We start from the raw sequence: 20,208 nt of genomic DNA on the forward strand, positions 1-20,208 counted from the left end.
ATGCTACATGTTGACTACAAAATTTTCCATAGATGTCACAGCAGCGAAAAATAATCAGAGCTGCCACTGTCCATGGGTCTTTACATTAGTTCCAGTGGAGTTTTATAGCTCCTGCCATTTCAAAAGGGTCTCTCTGGGAAATGTTTTCAGTGCTTCTGGCCTATTTTTTTTCCTTCTTTCTTTTCTTCTTTACTTTTCTTTCTTTTACTCATTTGTTTGTTCTTTCTATCAACAGAACTTTTAATAGATAGACATTTTTATTATTAAAATGATGCAATGATAAAATTATAACAAAGATGGACCGTAAGGTCTTAACAATTCTTTTACCACTCTCTAATTGCAGAATATTTTCATTATTCCAAAAAGAAATCTCGTACCCATTAGCATTTACTTCCTGGCTCCCTGATCCTCAACCTCTGGCAGTTCTACAGATCTTCTATCTCTGTGGATTTTCCTATTCTGGACATATTATCTAAAAGGAATCATAAAGTATGTGACCTATTGTGTCTGGTTTCTTTTACTTAATATGACATTTTCAAGATTTATTTGTGTTCTAGCATGAATGTTGTATCTGTACATCATTCCTTTTTGTGGCTGAACAATATTACATTGTATGGATATATCACATTTTATATAGGAATTCATCAACTGATAAACATTTGGAGTGTTTTCACTTTTGGCTATTATGAACAATGTTGCTATAAACATTCAGGTCAAGTTTTTCTGTGGACAAGTGTTTGCATTTGTCTTGGATATATACCAAAAAGTGGAATTGCTGGTCATATGGTAACTGCAGGTTTAAATTTTTTGAGGAACAGCCACCATTTTTCCAAAGCAGCTGCACCACTTTGCTTTCCCACCAGCAATGTCTGTGGGTTCCATTTTCTCCACACCCTCCCCAGCATTTGTCATTTGTCTTTTTTATTCTAGTCATCCTAATGAGAGGTCTTGATACCATGATGCTTAATGATATTGAATGTCTTCAATATCCCAGTAAAATTTTATTAAATTTATTGGGATGACATTGGTTAATAAAATCATACAGGTTTTAAGTGCACAATTCTATAATACATCACCTGTATATGGTATTGTGTGCCCACCACCCTAAGTCAAGTGTCTTTTCATCACCATGTATTTGACCACCTTTACCCTCTTCTATCTCCTCCCACTCCCTTCTCCTCTGATAACCACCATATTGTTGTATTTGTCCACAAGTCTTTTTCTCTTATTTGTTCATTTTTTGCTCTCAATTTTATATCCCACATATATGTGAAATCATATGGTTCTTGACTTTTTCCATCTGACTTATTTCATTTATTGTATGTAGTCTAAAGATCCATCTGTCTTGCAGCAAATGGCAGTATTTTATTTCTTCTTATGGCTGAGTAGCATTCTATTGCATGTATGTCCCACATGTTCTGTATCCAGTCGTCTACTGAAGGACACTTCTGTTGTCAAACATCTTTCCTTATTTACGCCCAGATCTCAGTTAGACCCCACTGATCTACACATCCATTCTTATGCCAGTGCCACACTGCTCTGGTTAGTTTGGCTTTGTACTATTTGTAAATCCACCACCTTTGTTCTTTTTCAAGATGATTTTGGTCATTCTGGGTATATATTTTCAGGTAAATTCTAAAATCAGATGATCAATTTCTGCAAAAACAAGCCAGTGGGGATTTTGACAGGGATTGTATTGACTCTGCAGATCAATTGCAGGTGTTTTGCCATCTTAATAATATTAAGCCTTTCAATATATAAACATGGTGATTTTTTTCTATTTATTTAGATCCTCTTTAATTTCTTTCAACAATGTTTTGTACTTTATAGTATACAACTCCCACACTTTTTGCAAAGTTTATTCATAAATATTGTATTCCCTTTGATAATATTGTAAATGGCATTGCTTAATTTCACTTTCAGAATATTCATTTTGAATAAGTAGAAATACAACTGATCTCTTAAATTGATTTGATATCATGCAACCGTGTGGAACTCAAATATTACTTTTAATTTTTTGTGGATACCTTCGGGTTCCCTGTACATGAAATCCTGACATCTGCAAAGAGAGATTTCCCTGCAGACTGCAGAATTCAGTTTTAAAAACTTGGGCTGTACAAGCAGATGTTGTAAAAAAAAACTAAAGAAGCTGAGAAGTTGTATATTTTTTGATGATTCACATTTTAGCTGAGTTCAATGGATTATCGTAATCATGTGTCATTTATAATCTTGAAAGTAAATAAATATATTTAATTTAGTTGTAATATTCAATGCTAAAGGAAATTTTTGGTAATTGATTGCTCAAAGACAGGAAGTTATTATTGTATTTTGTTACTTAGAAAATAGTTTGGACACTTTGTCTCCTTGCACAACCAAAAGAAGGACAACAACAAATTTAAAAACAAAATATAATCAGAACTGCCAGAAAATCAAACTGTATGGAAGTCTGACAACCAAGGAGTTAAGAAACATTCATCCAGACCAGCAGGAGGGGCAGAGACTGGCTGCCAGGGAGGAGAGGACATGCAGCAAGGCAACAGCTGGAGGACCTGGCAGGCAAGATCATGGTTGGCAGACCAGGTGCTCTCACAATTGTATGCAAAATAGACCATGCAATCCAGGGTTCCAGCACAGGAAAAGAAGCCTCAAAATCTCTAGCTATGAAATCCAGTGGGGGTTGTGGCAGTGGGAGAAACTCCCAGACTCACAGGAGAGTTTGTTATAAAGACCCACAGAGTCCTAGAGTGCACACAAACCCACCCACCCAGGAATCAGCACCAGAAGAGCCCAATTTATGTGTGGATAGTGGGGAAAGTGACTGAAAGCAGGACAAGAGCCGAGCAAGTGACACTGTCCCCTCTTAGACCCCTCCCCCACATACAGCACCAAAATGCAGCTAAGTGGGTTGCCCCATCCTGGCAAATACCTAAGGTTCCGCCCCTGACAACATAACAGCTGTGCTAAGGCAAAGAAATATGGTCCAAATGAAGGAACAGATCAAAACTCCAAAAATAGAACTAAGCAACAAAAGATAGCCAACCTATCAGATGCAGAGTTCAAAACACTGGTAATCAGGATGCTCACAGAAATGGTTGTGTATGGTCGCAAAATAGAGGAAAAAGGGAAGGCTATATGAACTGAAATAAAGAAATATATACAGGGAACCAATAGTGAAGGGAAGGAAACTGGGACTCAAATCAACAGCTTGGACCAGAAGGAAGAAATAAACATTCAAGCAGAACAGAATGAGAAACAAGAAATCAAAAAAAAAAAAAATGAGGAGAGGCTTAGGAACCTCTGGAACAATTTTAAACATTCTGACATCCAAATCATGGGGGTGGCAAAAGGAGAAGATGAACAGCAAGAAGTTGAAAAATTACTTGAAAAAATAGTGAAGGAGAACTCCCCAATCTGACAAATGAAATAGACTTCCAAGAAGTCCAGGAAGCTCAGAGAGTCCTCAAGACATAGGAACCAAGGCACATCATAATTACATTACCCAAGATTAAAGAGAAGGACAGAGCCCTGGCTGGTGTAGCTCAGTGAATTGAGCATGGGCCTGTGAACCAAAAGGTCACTGGTTCAATTCCCAGTCAAGGCATATGCCTGGGTTGCTGGCCAGGTCCCCAGTAGGGGGCATGCAAGAGGCAACCACACATTGATATTTCTCTCTCTTCCTCCCTTCCCCTCTCTCTAAAAATAAGTAAATAAATAAATAAATAAATAGGAGAGAATCTTAAAAGCAGCAAGAGAAAAGGGCAGAGTTACCTACAAAGGAGTTCCCATAAGACTATCAGATGATTTTTCAAAAGAAACCTTGCAGGCAAGAAGGAGCTGGAAAGAAGTATTCCAAGTCATGAAAGGCAAGGACCTACATCCAAGTATACTCTACCCAGCAACCCTATCATTTAGAATGGAAGGGCAGATGAAGTGCTTCCCAGGTAAGGTCAAGTTAAAGGAGTTCATCATCACTAAGCCCTTATTATATGAAATGTTAAAAGGACTTATCTAAGAAATAGAAGATCAAAACTATGAACAGTAAAATGACAACAAACTCACAACTATCAACAATTGGACCTAAAAACCAAAACAAACCAAGCAAAAAGCTAGAACAGGAGCAGAATCACAAAAATGGAAATCACATGGAGGGTTACTAGTGGGAAGGGGGAGGAAGGAGAATGGAGGAAAAGGTACCAGGAATAAGAAACATAAATGGTAGGTACAACATAGACAGGGGAGGTTAAGAATAGTATGGGAAATGGACATGCCAACAAACTAATATGTACAACCCATGGACATGAACTAAGCAGGGTGGAATGCTGGTGGGAGGGGAGGTGCAGGGCAGAGGGTAATAAAGGGAGGAAAAAAATGGGACAACTGCAATACCATAACTAATAACATACACTTTAAAAAGTAAAATAGTTTGTATGTGTGTCTATTAGCTAAAATTCAAAGAAAGATTCCTCATTTCAAAAAGAATGATTCATTCATTGAGATTTATTAATGTTTCTTCAACATCACCTTTTCTTAACTAATTATATGAGCTTGAAAAAACTAAACTTTGGAACTAAAATTAGACCTACCATCATTTTGTTCTTTTGTTAAAACAGAAATAGCCTCTTCATCATCAGCATGAGTGACATTCAAAATACCAAATTTTGAACAAATTAAAAATCAATCATACTTCCTTACTACTTTTTTTCTTTTGTAGCACAAAATTACCAGGGCTCTTTAGGGTGTTAATGCTCAGACTTCATTGATATTTAGATAAGACTGAAAGGACTGTACATTTTCTGAACCTGGCTAAGCTTGACTTCTTCATTCTAAATCTTCAAACTCCTGTCTAGTACGATTCTGTACTTCCCCTACTTTCAGAAGAATTGGAAAAGCCATCAGAGCACAGTAATTATGCGTAGCATTGCCCTACCAATTCATTTGCAACCATTCATTTGTGCAGAAATAAAGAGTTGCTGTCCTTGTGCTCAAGAACTGGGTACAAAGGGAGGATTAAGTCAAAGTCTTTGCCCTCAAGGAGTTCACACCTTTGGGTAAGTCATCTCTAGTGAATACAATATATTGGAGACATATTTAAAAAGTCACTAAGAGCCCTGGCTGGTGTGGCTCAGTGGATTGAGTGCCGGCCTGTGAACCAAAGGATCACTAGCTCAATTCCCAGTCAGGGCACATGTCTGGGCTGTGGGCCAGGTCCTCAGTGGGGGGCACATGAGAGGCAACCACACGTTGATGTGTGTCTCCCCCTCTCTCTCCTTCCCTTCCCCTCTCTCTAAAAATAAGTAAATAAAATATTTTTTAAAAAATCAAGTCATAAAAGTATATATGGAGTAAAAATCTAAATTTTCTCTCATATACATATATATAGATTTGAAGGACACACACACAAACTATTATTAGCAGTTATTTTAAGTGTTGATATGTGATATTTTTCTTTCTTTTATCTCTATAGTTTTTCTATAATGAACATGTATTATTTTTGAATCTGAAAAAAGTTATTAGTTTTCAGGATATAAGATAAAAATTTTAAGAGTTCAAGGTATGGAAAATTGTCCCAATTTACCAGTCCCAATTGACCAGTAACTGCATATGCAACACTGTTTTAGTAGAAAGTGAGTTTGGGTGGTGTCACAAGGAAAAGAATTTTCTGAGACCCGCAAGGGAAGATGGGGCTCTGCAGTGAACTTTACTGATGATGAAAATTAAGGGGGTTCCCCTCCTGACCCCACAGTGTGCCATCTTTGTCCCGGTGTGGGAACAGCCCCATCCTGTCTTCAGTGGGGCCAGGATAAAGGCCACTGCCCAGAGTTTCTGCTCCGTGTTCAAGTCCAATCCCGTCCAGCATCCGGCTAGTTCGGCGTGTGTTTCAGGCTGTTGCCCGTTGCTGTGCGGCAGGACGCAGGCTGCCTCCATGCAGTCATGGCCACAGGGTTGCTAGGGCCTCATGGCCATGGAGGGCAGAGGTCTGAATGCGCAGAGAGAGTACAGATCATGATCAAGAGAGAAAGAGAGCTTCTTGGTTCCACTGGGATTATTTGTCTCAAGTTTAGAAAAGACCAGAAGCTTTTTCAAAATGACCAATAAACTTCCCAAGATTTCACAGGCTGTGGATGGGTTTACACTCCCTAGTTAGATTGACAGGCCTCTGTGTTGCAGCACCTCCCCCTGCACCCCACAGTGACCCAGTACCAGCAGTTCGGGGAGAGGGAGGTGTGATAATCCCTTTGGCAGAGTCCAAAGCGATGATGCCCTGGGGTGTGAGAAGCTGTAGCTTCCTATGGAAGCTAACATGCTTATGCTTCCCAGTTTTTGAAACTCAATATCTAGTTCCTTTTGCTTCCCTATCCTTTATTAATATTTGGCTAAATACTGACAGTAACGACACTGCTACTGACCCTTCACTAACACACTTTCCCAACCTTGCCTTCTTCAAGTATTTATCGATGTATATGCCATGTGGCTCCCACACATCAGCCAAGTGTGCATAGAGTGAAGTAAGAATGGCCACACGATCATTATTAATCATTTTAATCATTCAAATATGTGTATTGTATGCCAGAGAGTAGGCTGGAAATGTTTACATCTTTTCACTTCTTTAACTTTTATAATGAGACCAACCCTGGGAATTTAAATATTATCCCCATTTGCAGATTAAGGAGTCTGAGGCTGAAAGAATTTAGGTGAATCATTAGTGATTTAAACTCAGTTTCCAAGGTTAATGCTTAAAGAACAATGTAACAGTTTCAATTTATGGTTTTTTAATAATAGTTTTTATTTTTATTTTTTAAAATAATAGAAAGGTGTAGTAAATTGGCTTGTTTTATACACATATGAAAGTCAGATATCATTATATAAATTCAAAAAATTTTTATGCAATCACTCAAAAGGGAGAGCAACAGTTCACCTAATGATAGAGGTGCTTTCAAGCAGGGAAGTCAATCACTTCTCCCATGAAAAATGTCCTCTGTGTTTTAAGATTTTCTTTCTGCTTTAGAGTGAAATTCATTTATCATCTTCATGGGCCTGTACCTGGTACCTTTTACACTGATTACATTTCTTCCCTCCATGATTTCCTTTGGGAAATTTTACTGTGGATGGTTACAATACCTATTCATTTCTTTCCACTTTTAGAAATTAGTGACATTGCATTTTTGTTACATTTAACTTTCCAAGGGCTTTGAATTTACGTCACAATTTAACTTTCCTAGTACTCTGTATCTTTTTTTTTATTATTCTCTCATTCTGTCAAGAGATCCAGAAAGACATTAGTACTATATATAATTTATTTGAAGATAGAAAAAGAGAAACAGCACATGATTGATGAAATACCATTACTCTTGGAATTTAAAAGTGATAGAATCTGGAGTTTCAAAGAAACTGGAGGCCAGTGAAATTACACAATTTTTTGCTTACTTGTTATGCAAATAAGTAAAAACTATTTTTTTCTTTTTCTTTTTAATTAGAAGTCCCCTAGAATACTAAATTTGTGGGAAAATTGAATCAGCAAAATTAAGTAAGAAAAATCAAGTTGAGGGATGAGGTTAAGCTCACATTATGATTAAGGCAGGATTGTCAAATTTGTGACCATTACGATTATAACACATCAGGAGGAAAGGCTGGACTAAAGGTCTTAGTCTCACAACATTTCAGATTTGGAAAGGGTGTCAATATTAAACTTCTAACTTCTCACCCTGTAAAGTTGGATGTGTATACTGATAAAGACAGATCTGAATGAACTATGGGTATTTTTCACAGAACAACAAAAAAAGAATTACAATTGGAAAAGCTCTGAAAGATCAAATCCATTTACATGTTGAACTAATTTTGTTTTTAATAATTCTTGACGCTTATTTTTCTGTTCTGGTTTCAAGTACTTCAAGATAAGCAGCTGCCACCATTTCCCACTGAAACTTAATTCCATAATCCAACAGTTTCCAAAGGACATCTTCCTGGACTACAGGCAAAATGATCAGTTGTTCTATTTTATCCTCTGACTCCCATTTCCGTTCTTTATTGGGTACTCAGAGGGGCCGGGCTTGAAGTCTTACTGTTGGCAGCGGCCAACGTACTGCTACAGGATCAGCCAGATCTGAGAATTAGAGCTCATGGCCACAGGCTGGAAAGTGAATCCCATCTGCCTAAATCCCACTGCTAAAACCTAACACAGTTCCAACTACCAGGAAAATAAATGCTTAGGTTGTTTTTAGTTACACCAGCACTCACATGTAGTGCTCTTGTATTTGTTTCAGCTGTTTTTTTCTTCCCACGTCTTGGTCATTAGGAGCAGTAATGTAGAACTGAACAGTTTCAACAGAGAGTTGTTTGTATTCTTTTGCTGAAATTGATGTGTGGCCCTGGCCCATAATATTTATCCATGTTTTCCTTTTTACTTAATTGTAATTAGCATGCTGTTTATTGCATTCCTTTTACCTTTCCTTAAGAATTTGCTTTTTCCTCCAATTGTTTGCATTGATATCTTTTGAATTTCCTCTCTCTTATTTATTTTTTGGCATAAATAATAATTGGTGCTACAGTGGGAGCTTGATAAAGCTTTTTATTATGTTCCCTTTTGTCCAGCAGCAATCATGAGACATAAAAAAAATGTTTAAACAGCGTGTCCAGAGTTATACAACAGAAGGGAAACAAAGTTCTTAGTAAGAATTTGTGTTCTTGTTTTCTACAATCTGTTTTTATTAAAGGTTCAAGTCTCTCAATATTTCCATTAATTTTTTTCTCTAAATCTTTTAGATTTTTTCCTGTGTCTTAATTTGAATTTTCTTTTAAATTCTTATATTTGTGTTATTTTTAAAATGTCTTCTTGAGTCTATCCTCATTGCTTACTATCTTGGTTCACGAGTGCTATGGAACAAATTCATGTTCTCTCAGCTCAGTAAAGTGTTATTTTTTTCTCCAGATCATTAGCCAGTGATGCTACTTAAAAACTTAATATTCTCATATATAAAAAGATTAGCCCTTCTCAAGATTGTTCAGTAAATTGTGTTAGAATTATTGGTAATTTATTTGGGGGTAAAAAAAACACCTAGGTGACTCTCACCTTTACTATATCCCAAACTAAATTACAAATACATTAAAAGTTTAACTTTTTAAAAATCTTAACTTCCAGAAGAAGTTAACTGATGTAAGAACCAACATAAGAAAAGATAAATATGTTTAAATAAATATAAATGTAACTTTTAAAAAATCCTTAGTATTTTAAGGCAGTAATAAACTGCATATTTGCAATGGATAAGTTTGAAAAATAATTAATATCTTATATAATAGTAATCAATAATAAATACATTAATGCCAAAATAGAAACATTAAGCAAGAGCAAGGACAATTCTCAAAGATAATGAGCAACAAATGGATGAGCATGTGAAAATGTATTTCTCACCAAAGGCAGAAAAATTAAAACAATAAACCACTACCATTACCACTTATAAAATAGCAAAATTCAAGTCATTTTTAATGCTAATGAAGTTTATGTGACTGAGTGATTTTAATCCCTTTTTTAAAATTTCTAGATTATATAAATTCCTTACAATAAGCATGCTGTTTTTATAATGAAAAAGTAACCCTTTAAAATCTATATGGATGTATATTTAATCTCTTCTCTCCAAGCACAAGACATGACGAAGTTTCCAAATTTTTAAGTCAATTTTACTGATACAGTTTCCTAAATTCCACTGTATTTCAATAAACCTAAAAATATTGTTTGCTCCTTGAAAGTAAGAATTAACCAAAGCAGAGATTTTTCCAAGGTAACGACACCCTGGGGTAACATTTCACAGCCAGGATGGGAGAGCACTTAACATGCAAGGGCCACCACATGGAAAAGGCTCTCTCTAAGGTCAACAGCCTGTGCAAGTTTAACTTCATAATTGAACTTGGAGACATTGTCCGAGGTGTTGAGGTGAAGTGCTCAGGAATTGTTTAGGGTTCAGGGGAAATGGATTTGTCACAATAAAGGGAAATTTTAAGATAAATAGGTAATCAAGAAGGATGTATTTTTCTTTAGTAACAGATGTGTAGATTCCATCCATTGTTTTCCAAATGTTAAAGCTAATCTCAGTATAAACAATTTCAAGTTTATGTGAAGATCTCTTAAAATAGATCCCTGAGAGAAACAGTAGGTGAAAGTTATGTAGAACTTTATTCATTCTTACTTAAATTTAATGATAGGCGTAACTTTGCAGATGCTGAAACAAGGATGAATAGCCTGACCAAAGGTCTACCACAGGGACTGGGAGAGGCAGCCCAGAAAAACATGATTGCAAAGACCGAATTCTTACCCCTGAATGTTGTATTGCTTGCACAGTATACCTCAGAAATACTGACCTTCCCCCCAACAACTGACTTCATAGAGGGAACTGTATGGTCTAACATAACCTACCCACCCTCCCCTTGCTTTTGGGTGACAAAGCAGACATAGCCTACCAAAGTTTTAAATTCAAAGCTGAATTAAATGTTTGCTCCACTATTGTGTTCCTAAATTAGTTATTTCTTCACCTGTGTAATGGGTGAAAGTAATACCTCAGCGGTGGTGAAAATTGAAGTACCATATGCGAAGTGCTTAGAACAGTGCTTGGCGAATAACTGGTGTTTAATAAATATTAGTTTCCTTTCTTTCTTCTCTTGCTGGACAAAAGTCATTCTTCCTTTAGTAAGTTAGTTTACCTGAAAATGCTTTCATGGTTTTTTCTCAGTTTATCACAGAGCCCTTACGAAATTAACTCACTAGATCAGATGGACATTAGGCTGGAGATCCCCCTTTAATCCCAGGTGTGGGCTGGGTATGCTGTGGGAAGCCAAAACAGGTTGCTATAACCTGATGTTCTGAATTCTCTCTTCTGGGTTTGGGCAGACTTCTTCTGGTCTTACAGTTTCTATGATTCTTGCCTCTCTCTTATCTCTTCCACATAACCTATTCCCTCAATTCCAAAAAAATGCTTATACGCTATTTCTCAAAGATGTCTTATCATTTCCTGTTCCCACACTTTTTCTCCTGCCAGACTCTGTCAGAAATAACCCTCGACCCAAAATGTGCCCACTGAGCTTTTCCTCTCAAGGCCCAGTGCAAAGGCCCCCTCCTTCAAGCATGTGCCCCGAGCACTCTGAATGGACAAGACCTCACCTTCTACTAAACCACTGTGGCCCCGGGTGTCACTTGGCTGACACATTGCAGATACTTTTGACTTTTGGAACTGAAGATTGACTGAATAGAGTAATGGTTTAAAGTGGCGTGCAATTGGCAATCCCTTCAGCAGCCTCTCCCAACTCCTCACAAAAATACCTGTGAAACCAGAAAAAAACAGATTCTCACAAATACACTAAAAACTAAAACTAATAAACAAACTATTATCAGAATCAGGAAGGAATTTCTGCCAATTTAAAGGCCAGGAGAATTGGATTGAGAAACTTTAAATACTGCTTTCCCATGAAAAATGGATTAAAATTCTCAACCCAATAGCAGAGTCGGTCTCTGCTCCTCTTCAGTTGTTTACCTTTTGCCCCAAAATAAGGAGCCCCATCACTCACCACCAACACACACACACACACACTCCAAAAGTGAAAAGGGCAAACATCCCTCCCACTGGCAGGTGATATTTGATGGGTGTCCAGAATGCTGTCCAATACTCTCTAATGCAGTGATCCAAAGGAGTAAAAAACAATAATAGGGGAAAAAGGTTTGGCAAAGAACATGCCACAAAAAGCCAGAATGTCAATATTAATTTATTTAAAAGTCAGATGTGAGGCCAGACATAAAATTAATGAGAAAATATTTAATATTAGCCCTGGCTGGCATAGCTCAGTGGAGTGAGTGCGGGCTGCAAACCAAAGTGACGTAGGTTCGATTCCCAGTCAGGGCAGATGACTGGGTTGCAGGCCACGGCCCCCACTGCACATTGATGTTTCCCTCTCTCTCTCTATCTCCCTCCCTTCCCTCTCTAAAAATAAATAAATAAAATCTTTAAAAAAAAGAATCAAAGCTCTTAAAAAAATAAAATATTTAATATTGATAAAATATACAATGAAGACATAATTATGAATCTTTCAAGGAATGCAATATTTAAAATATGCAAAGTAAAAACTAATAGAAATAAAGGGAAAAAACAAACACAATTATTGTGAAAGACTCACATACATATCTCAGGATTTGGCAAATCCACTAGGAAAAAAGTAAGTGCAAACACTTAAGTAACCATCAAGTAAAAGCGGGGATTAAAACCACAACTACAAACCATTTAGAAATGAACAAAAATGACAACATAACATCGAATTATAGAATGGCACCAAAGCTGCAATCAGAGGCAGACACATAGGAGGAAGGAACTGATATGTTTTTGTTTAATGAGATTTTTTGTTGTATGTTCTAATAATTTTCTATTGTTTAAAATTAAGCTCTAGCTTCTTGAATATTTTCTTTTTTCTTTTTAAAAGATTTTATTAATTTATTTTTAGAGAGAGGGGAAGGGAAGGAGAAAGAGGGAGAGAAACATCAATGTGTGGTTGCCTCTCGAATGTTCCCTTCTAGGGTCCTTACCCACAATGCAGGCGTGTGACCTGACTGGGAACTGAACCAGTGACCCTTTGTTTCACAGGCCTACATTCAATCCACTGAACCACACCAGCCGGGTTTGAATATTTTCTGATGTAGTACTCTATAATAAGCATGTAAAATGTCATTCACAGGAAATCCTCTGCCGGGCCTACTATCTACTCTTACTCTTGTTATTCCCACTTGTCCTGCCTTATTTTACCCTGCTCTCCTTTTCCATGGGACACCAACCCCTTGGCACCAGATGTAATCACCTGACACACCTAGGCCTCTTTCAATTGAACAATTCTTGTTAACACAATCTCTGACATTGACCCTCAGTCTATTTTATAGTTTTTCCTGGGTTCCACACAGCTAATGTTTGTGGTAAGAGGCATTCATATTTTCTGTTCAGTGTGCAAGGGTCCTTTTGTTGGGAGGTGAGGTAGGGCTGGCAAAGTCCTACCTCACCTCCCAACAAAAGGAGAAAAATTACAGAGGGAAGACACAGTGTCACTCAGGATCTCCACCGCCCCTTATAGGCTTATCATGGAGTTAAATAAACACATACATACATGTGCAAATATATACACACATGCATACATATATACATACATACATAAATGGAGAATGCAGACACAATCTTTCAAGGATTCATTTAAAGTTATAAAAATATATATATTTTTTTAAACCTTTAAATTATTTTTCAATGGCAATAATTTGAACTAAAATAAAAGGATTCTTTCCCCTCCAAGCTTTCCATGTCCAGTAAGATCAAGACTACAGAATATTCGTGTCAAAAATATCAGAGAGTTGTATGATTTATAAATAGGACTCTCAGACATACATATAACTAGTGTTGGTTTTGTGTTATACCTGATTCCTCAATTCAAATGTGATATTCACTTTTCCTAAAACTTTCATTTACTATGACTAGCCATCCTATTATTTCTATAATATATCAATTAATAAATTATAGTGCACTTTTTCAATTCAGAGTTATTTCCAACAATGAAATTGTCAGTTTCTTATAAAGAAACTATAGATAATTGCTATACTCAACTATGGTGCCATAAGAACAAAAGGTATTTGGTCCTTCTTTCTGCAAAAGTACTCACTGAATTGTGTATAGGTACAGAAAGACAGTTTTGTGCAATCAAAATAATTCATGCAGTGTTTAAATTTAATAACATTTTTCTCCAATGTAGACGAGGGTCCAATGTGTCTCTGACTTTGGACATGAGTAGCCTGGGGAATGTTGAACCCTTTGTGGCTATACCAACCCCACGGGAGAAGGTTGCAATGGAGTATCTTCAGTCAGCCAGCCGCATTCTCACAAGATCACAGCTGAGGGACGTCGTGGCAAGTTCACATTTACTCCAAAGTGAATTCATGGTGAGCCTGTTGTGTATTATTCATCCTTCATGAGGTATTTTGATAAACTAGGCACTAGACACACACAATAAAATAGTATGACCCTCCACTGAACATTCAACAAATGGTTACTGTTCACAAGGTTAAGTGCAAGGGTTTTAGATCCACCCTGAAGCTCATCAACTACTGATGTACTCAAACTAGGATGTTCAAGTCAGTGGTAACTGACTTGAGACAGACTATGTAGGAGATGACCAGGCAAAGGAATGGCAGGGCGAGCTGGGCAGAAAAGAGCATTCCAGAATGAAGTAATGGTCTTGCTATCACTGTTTGGGAAAGACAGGGATAGTACCTTAGTTTTTTACCTCAAGCAACAGGGTGCTCTTTAATGAACACGGGAGAGGAACAAATGTGGGCTAAAATGATTGTGGGTTTCAGCTAAAAATGATGATGACTCATCAGTGTTGCCAATGATAACTTAATTCATGAAAACACATTTCTAGTCACAGAACATGTAGACAGATTAGACCTTCTTTGGTCTAATTGTTGCCCGAGGGGAATATTCTTTTTATGGATCACTTGGCATCTTAAATCAGTGGTATATCTTAAGCCATAATTGTTGAGAATAATAAATTGATCATTCGATGTTAGTTTAGATGTTTGCAACCACTTTAATGGCGAAAGATCCAGCAATGGATTAGATTTACTATTAGCCTCATTGATGATCATTGAGTGTTTAAAGTAAAATACAAAGTGAAGTTTTTTAAAGCAGACTGTGTAGTGTCATATTTTTACATATAAAGAAAATGAGACTTAGAGAGATAAAGCATCCAGTCAGTGATCACACAACTAGCCAAAGGTATATCCATTATTCTTTTCTAGAATCACAGAGAGTCTTTGTTCTTTAAGATAAACCCTTCCCATAAAGGAAAGATGGGGCCGACACAGAGTACCAAGGAGAGAGATAATGCTGGAAGATGACAAATTCTCAGTGAGAGTCAGAAAACAGGAAGGAACACAGGAGGCATAAAGATGTCACCTGCTCCGTGGCTTTGCCAAACAGGCTGACCTTTTTGAAATCACCTGACATGAACATGTGGTTTCTACTGACTATTCCACCATTTTGCTTATTTGGTAACTTGGACTGAGAATTTTCATGTTTAGTTACAGCAGACAGAAGGGATAAATATCATAAATTCTATAATAGTGCAAGTTCAGAAAATGATATTTTAAAAGTATGCTACTCCTCTTTACAGGCTGAGTCTCAAACTCGTAAGATAGTCAAAGTTTCCTCAAGTTTTTAGCTTGACTGAAATTTAGGGCAATTTGAATGAATTTATAGATACCTCCATTTCAATAAATATTTGGCTTTTGAGTTATATTTTCCAGTGGAGAACATCTAAGTAACAAAAATATTATTTTATGTGATCTAGAGATAAAAGTTATTTTATTTCACATTAATCTTATCAGCAATCTTTTGTGGAATTTTAAATTAAAGAACATAACACTTTGTATAATCAAATACTTAAATATTTGTTTCAACCCGTTTGAAAAGAGGCTTCCTGGTTTTTTCTGCAGCCAGCTGCAGATGCTCCCCCTTGGGTCTCGGGCATGTCCACAGAGCCTCTTCTGCTCCGGTTGCTTTCTCTGGTTATTTAGGGCACATGACAAGTCTTCTGGCTGAATAAGAATATTTACAGTCTTGTTAAGTGAGAGAAAACTGTGGATGCCCTTCACTGGAAGTATTGCATTGACAAGCACTATAGGAAGAGTATAATTACAGACCATTCTTTAATACAAAAAAGCATCATGCTGTCATTACTTGAATCAACAAAAAAACCCCTTTATATTTATACCATTTTAGGGAGGGATGTTTTAATAATCTTAAAAGAGTTGCAATTAATGTTAAAAGAGAATTCATGATAGAGAAATTTTGGGTACTGAACTTACATAAAGATTTGAAAAAATTTGAATACACTGTTAAAATATCAATTTTTGGCTTCCTGTTTATATATATTTTCAGCAATTATGCAGAACAGTATTCTTAAAATCTAAGCCAAGTTTGGTATGTTGTTTAAATGACTACATACAAAATAATGCTTTCTAACACAGAAAACTGTTTCTTGGAGTCAGCTTACCAGGGTGCAGCTGATATGTTTGTGAAAGGAAGGGTGTTGGCGGACCAGAGGTGGCAGTCTGTTATTTATGAAGACTTTGAAGTGCAGTGGGGCTTCCGATCAGATGCCCCCTGTGAAAATTTTCTTTGTGGAAGCATTAGATGCACTAATTTGATATCATTCATTTTTGCAGGAAATACCAATGAACTTTGTGGATCCCAAGGAAATTGACATTCCACGTCATGGAACGAAAAATCGCTATAAGACCATTTTGCCAAGTAAGTTTCTGGAATCAACCAGTTTGCGTTGTAAAGTGCAAGCGTTCCCCCACTTACCCTTGCCTCACCATTTCCCATCATCACAACTTCCACATTCGCACCAGAATTGGAGTTGCAAACAAATACCAAGACTAGTAACCATTAAAATGGTCTAACTATAAAAACTTTATCTTGCATGACTCTTATCATAATGGTGAGCTCGAAGCTCTAGGAGATACATGGTTCTAAAATTGTATTGTACCACACATTGTAGCCTATTTTCATTGAGGGTGTTAATTCAATGGAAGGAAGAATAGACTTTTAACAAATGATATTGAGACAACAGGATATTCATATGCAAAAAAATAAAATTGGACCCTGCCTAACACCACATACATATTAACTCAAAATGGATCAGAGACCTAAAGGTAAAATTCAAAACTATAAAACTCTTGGTATAAAATGCATGTAAATCTTCAGAGCCTTGAATTAGTCAATGGTTTCTTATATATGACACCAAAAGTACAAACAACAAAAGGAAAAAGATAGATAAATTGACTGTCAAAATTAAAGTTTTGTACTTTAAAGGACACCACCAAAAATAAAAAGATGAGTTACAAGATGGGAGAAAACATTTGTAAATTATACATCTAATGAGGGACTTATATCTAGAATATATAAGAACTCTTACAACTCAATTAAGAAAACCAAATAACCCAATTTAAAAAACAGGCAAAGAACTTGAATAGACATTCTCCATAGAAGACATACAACTGGCCAATAAGCATTTGAAAAGATGCTTACCATCATTAGCCATCAGGGAATTGGAAACCACAATGAGATACCACTTCATATCCACATGCTTATGATAAAAGAGGTAGATAATAGGAAGTGTTGGTAAGGATTTTGAGAAGTTGGAGCCCTCATATCTTCACAGGAGAGATGTAAAAAGCACAGTTACTTAGAAAACAGTGTGCTAGTTCTTCAGAAGGTAAAACCTAGAGCTAATGTATGACTCAGGCAACCTGATCCTAGGCATATACCCAAAAGAAATGAAAATATGTGTCCACAGAAAAGTTGTACATAAATTTTTAACAGCATATAATAGCCCCAAAAGTGGAAACAACCAAAATGTCCATCAACTGATGAATAGGAAAATAAAATGCAGTATATTCACACAACAGAATATTATTTAGCAATAAAAAGGAATGAAGCACTGATACATGCTACAACCCAGATGAACCTTGAAAACATGTTCAGTGCAAGAATTCATCACAAAAGACCTTACATTGTATAATTTTATTTATATGAAGTGTCCAAATAGACAAATCTATAGAGACAGAAACTACGTTAGTGATTGCCTAGTGTTGGAAGACATAGGAAATGACTGCTAGAAGGTATGGAGTTGGTTTTTTGGAATAAAGAAAATGTAACTCATGGACACAGACAAGAGTGTGGGACTGCCTGGGGTGGGGGCCCTGGGGGTGGTAGAGAAGGATAGAGGGGAGATAAATGGTGATGGAAGGAGACTTGAGGTGTTGAGCACACAGTACAGTGTACAGATGATGTGTTATGGAATTCTGCACCTGAGACCTGTATAATTCTGTTAACCAGTGTCAGTCCAATAAATTCAATTTAAAAAGGGAAAAAAAGAATGTTGTAAAACTGATTGTGGTGATGGTTGCAAACTCTGTGAATAGAAATAAATAAATAAACTCTGTGATGGCATACTTTAAATGGGTGAATTGTAAGGTAGGCATATTATATCTCAATAAAGCTGTTATCAAAAAGCTTCAATTTGCATAACAATTATCTAGAGTCTTCATTAAAACTCCAGAGTCCTGTGCCCTGCCCTGAGGATTCTGTTGAAGTAGGTCTTCTGTTGGGCCCAGCCATCTGTACTTCTAGCAAACACTCAGGTGATTCTCATTCCGATGACACCAGGACCATGCTTTGACTAACACCTCTATAGACTACGTGAAAACTAAATTTAGCTCCACGCATTTTATCCATGTTCAGATATGAGCTGTGTGTCAGGAGCTAGCAAGGAGTAAGGAACAGAGATCAAAAAGGACATAAGCTAGAGGGGAGAGACACGTAAATGAGTAATTACAATCAATGTAATAAGAGCCAGAATAGAGATCTGGCCCAAGTGATGTAGGACTGAGTAATTAATTCTGACTAGAGTGGCAAAAACCCTTTGGAGAGGAAGTGGCATTTTGAATCAATAAACAAACAGATATAGTTGGGGTTTTGGCAAAATCATAAACATCTCATGGCAAAAGCTCTGGAAAAACAGAACCACAAAGATTTGTTTTTAATATTGACATTGAAAGAGTGCAGTCTTCATAATTCAGTCCATTGATTCACTCATAATACAGCAAATTTTCAATATTTATGGTAATAGCAAGAACTATGGTATCTCTGGGCTTTCCTTTTGGTGGACTTGGAAACATACTGTTAAAGTCACTCTGCTACAGCTTGTTTTTAATTGGTCCGTACAGTTCAATCTGTTTACCCTAGGGACAGTCACTGTGAAAGGTATTTTATAACTACAACTGGCCGAATGGGATAAAGCTGGTGTGTGTTAGGATCGATGTCTTTCTCTCTGTTAAGACTTTTTAATTTAAAATTTACCAAACATAGGTAACTAAGGCACATACATCCATTCTAGTTATGATACTAACCCATCTAAACCTCAGAAGGGTTTGAAAATTATTAGGATTATTTCAAAGTTCAGCCATCTCTATTTCCTGCACAGATGATAGCAGACAACTGCTTCACAGTCCTGTGTCCGCTTTTCCATTCCCAGAACTGGGTGCGTCTCTTGAGCCAGGGCACCTGTGCTGACAACTGATGTGGCAAATGATGGATTTTCTGTTAAAAATGTCTGTACTCTGAATATCACACCCACACCCTGTTGCACAAACCGTAATTTAGTAAATATGGCTTGGACTAGCCGCACTGTTGGTTGAAAACCACCAGAAAAAGACTAGAATAAATATGCAAAGTTGTTTTTTAAGGTTTATTTTAGATGGTAATATGAGATTAGTTTGACATATTATATAAAATAATTAGCAAATTAAGATTTTAAATTTCATGATTGTTTTTATTATTTTGATCTACAATAAATGTTTTTTAAAGATTTTATTTATTTACTTTTAGACAGAGGAGAAGGAAGGGAGAAAGAAAGGGAGAGAAACATCAATGTGTGGTTGCCTCTCATGCACAAACTGGGGACTGGGGACCTGGCCCACAACCCAGGATGTGCCCTGACTGAGAATCAAACCAGCAATGCTTTGGTTCACAGGGTGGCACTCAATCCACTGAGCCACACCAGCCAAGGCTACAATAAACATTTTTAAAGCTCGGTATTATTTTGTATTAGTTTCAGGTGTACAGCATAGCGGTTAGACAATCATATACTTTACAAAGTGGTCCCTTGATATTTCCAGTACCCACAAGGCACCATACATAGTTATTAGAATATTCTTGACTATATTCCCTATGCTGTACTTTACATCCTCATGACTGTTCTGTAACTGCCAATCTGTACTTTTCAATCCCTTCACCTTTTTCACCCAGTGCCTCCAGACCTTCTCCCCTCTGCTGCCATCAGTCTGTTCTCTGTATCTATGAGTATGTTTCTGTTTTGTTTATTCATTTATATTCAATTAAATTTTAAGTTTAGAAGCTCATCAGCTTGTACATAATAGTGAGATTATATAATTTTGAGGATGTTTTGTAGCAGAAATATGGATGGCCAAGAACCAATTTAATTATAGCTGTTTCTCTAAGGACAGTGCCAGCCTAGCTCAGAACACTCTTAACTGGTAGAGTAAAGGGCTAAGGTTAAGTTTATATCAAATTATTTTGCAATATAAACAAACATTAGTGATGAAGATATGTC

The 20,208-nt window shown here is 36.7% G+C and overlaps 1 protein-coding gene across 4 annotated transcripts in view; it reads left to right on the top strand.

The window, feature by feature from the left end:
• Positions 1-20,208, top strand: part of PTPRR (protein tyrosine phosphatase receptor type R) — a 242,339-nt gene that overhangs the window by 185,192 nt on the left and 36,939 nt on the right. For all 4 annotated transcript variants that reach the window (XM_045829311.1, XM_045829312.1, XM_045829313.1 and 1 more), the window contains 2 exons: positions 13,759-13,945; positions 16,235-16,319. In XM_045829311.1, coding sequence (XP_045685267.1) covers positions 13,759-13,945; positions 16,235-16,319 — 272 coding nt within the window. The remainder of the gene's footprint in view (positions 1-13,758; positions 13,946-16,234; positions 16,320-20,208) is intronic.

This window comes from Phyllostomus hastatus, unplaced genomic scaffold (assembly GCF_019186645.2).
Source record: "Phyllostomus hastatus isolate PE091 unplaced genomic scaffold, TTU_PhHast_1.1 phas_scaffold_93, whole genome shotgun sequence".
Taxonomy (NCBI): Eukaryota; Metazoa; Chordata; class Mammalia; order Chiroptera; family Phyllostomidae; genus Phyllostomus; species Phyllostomus hastatus.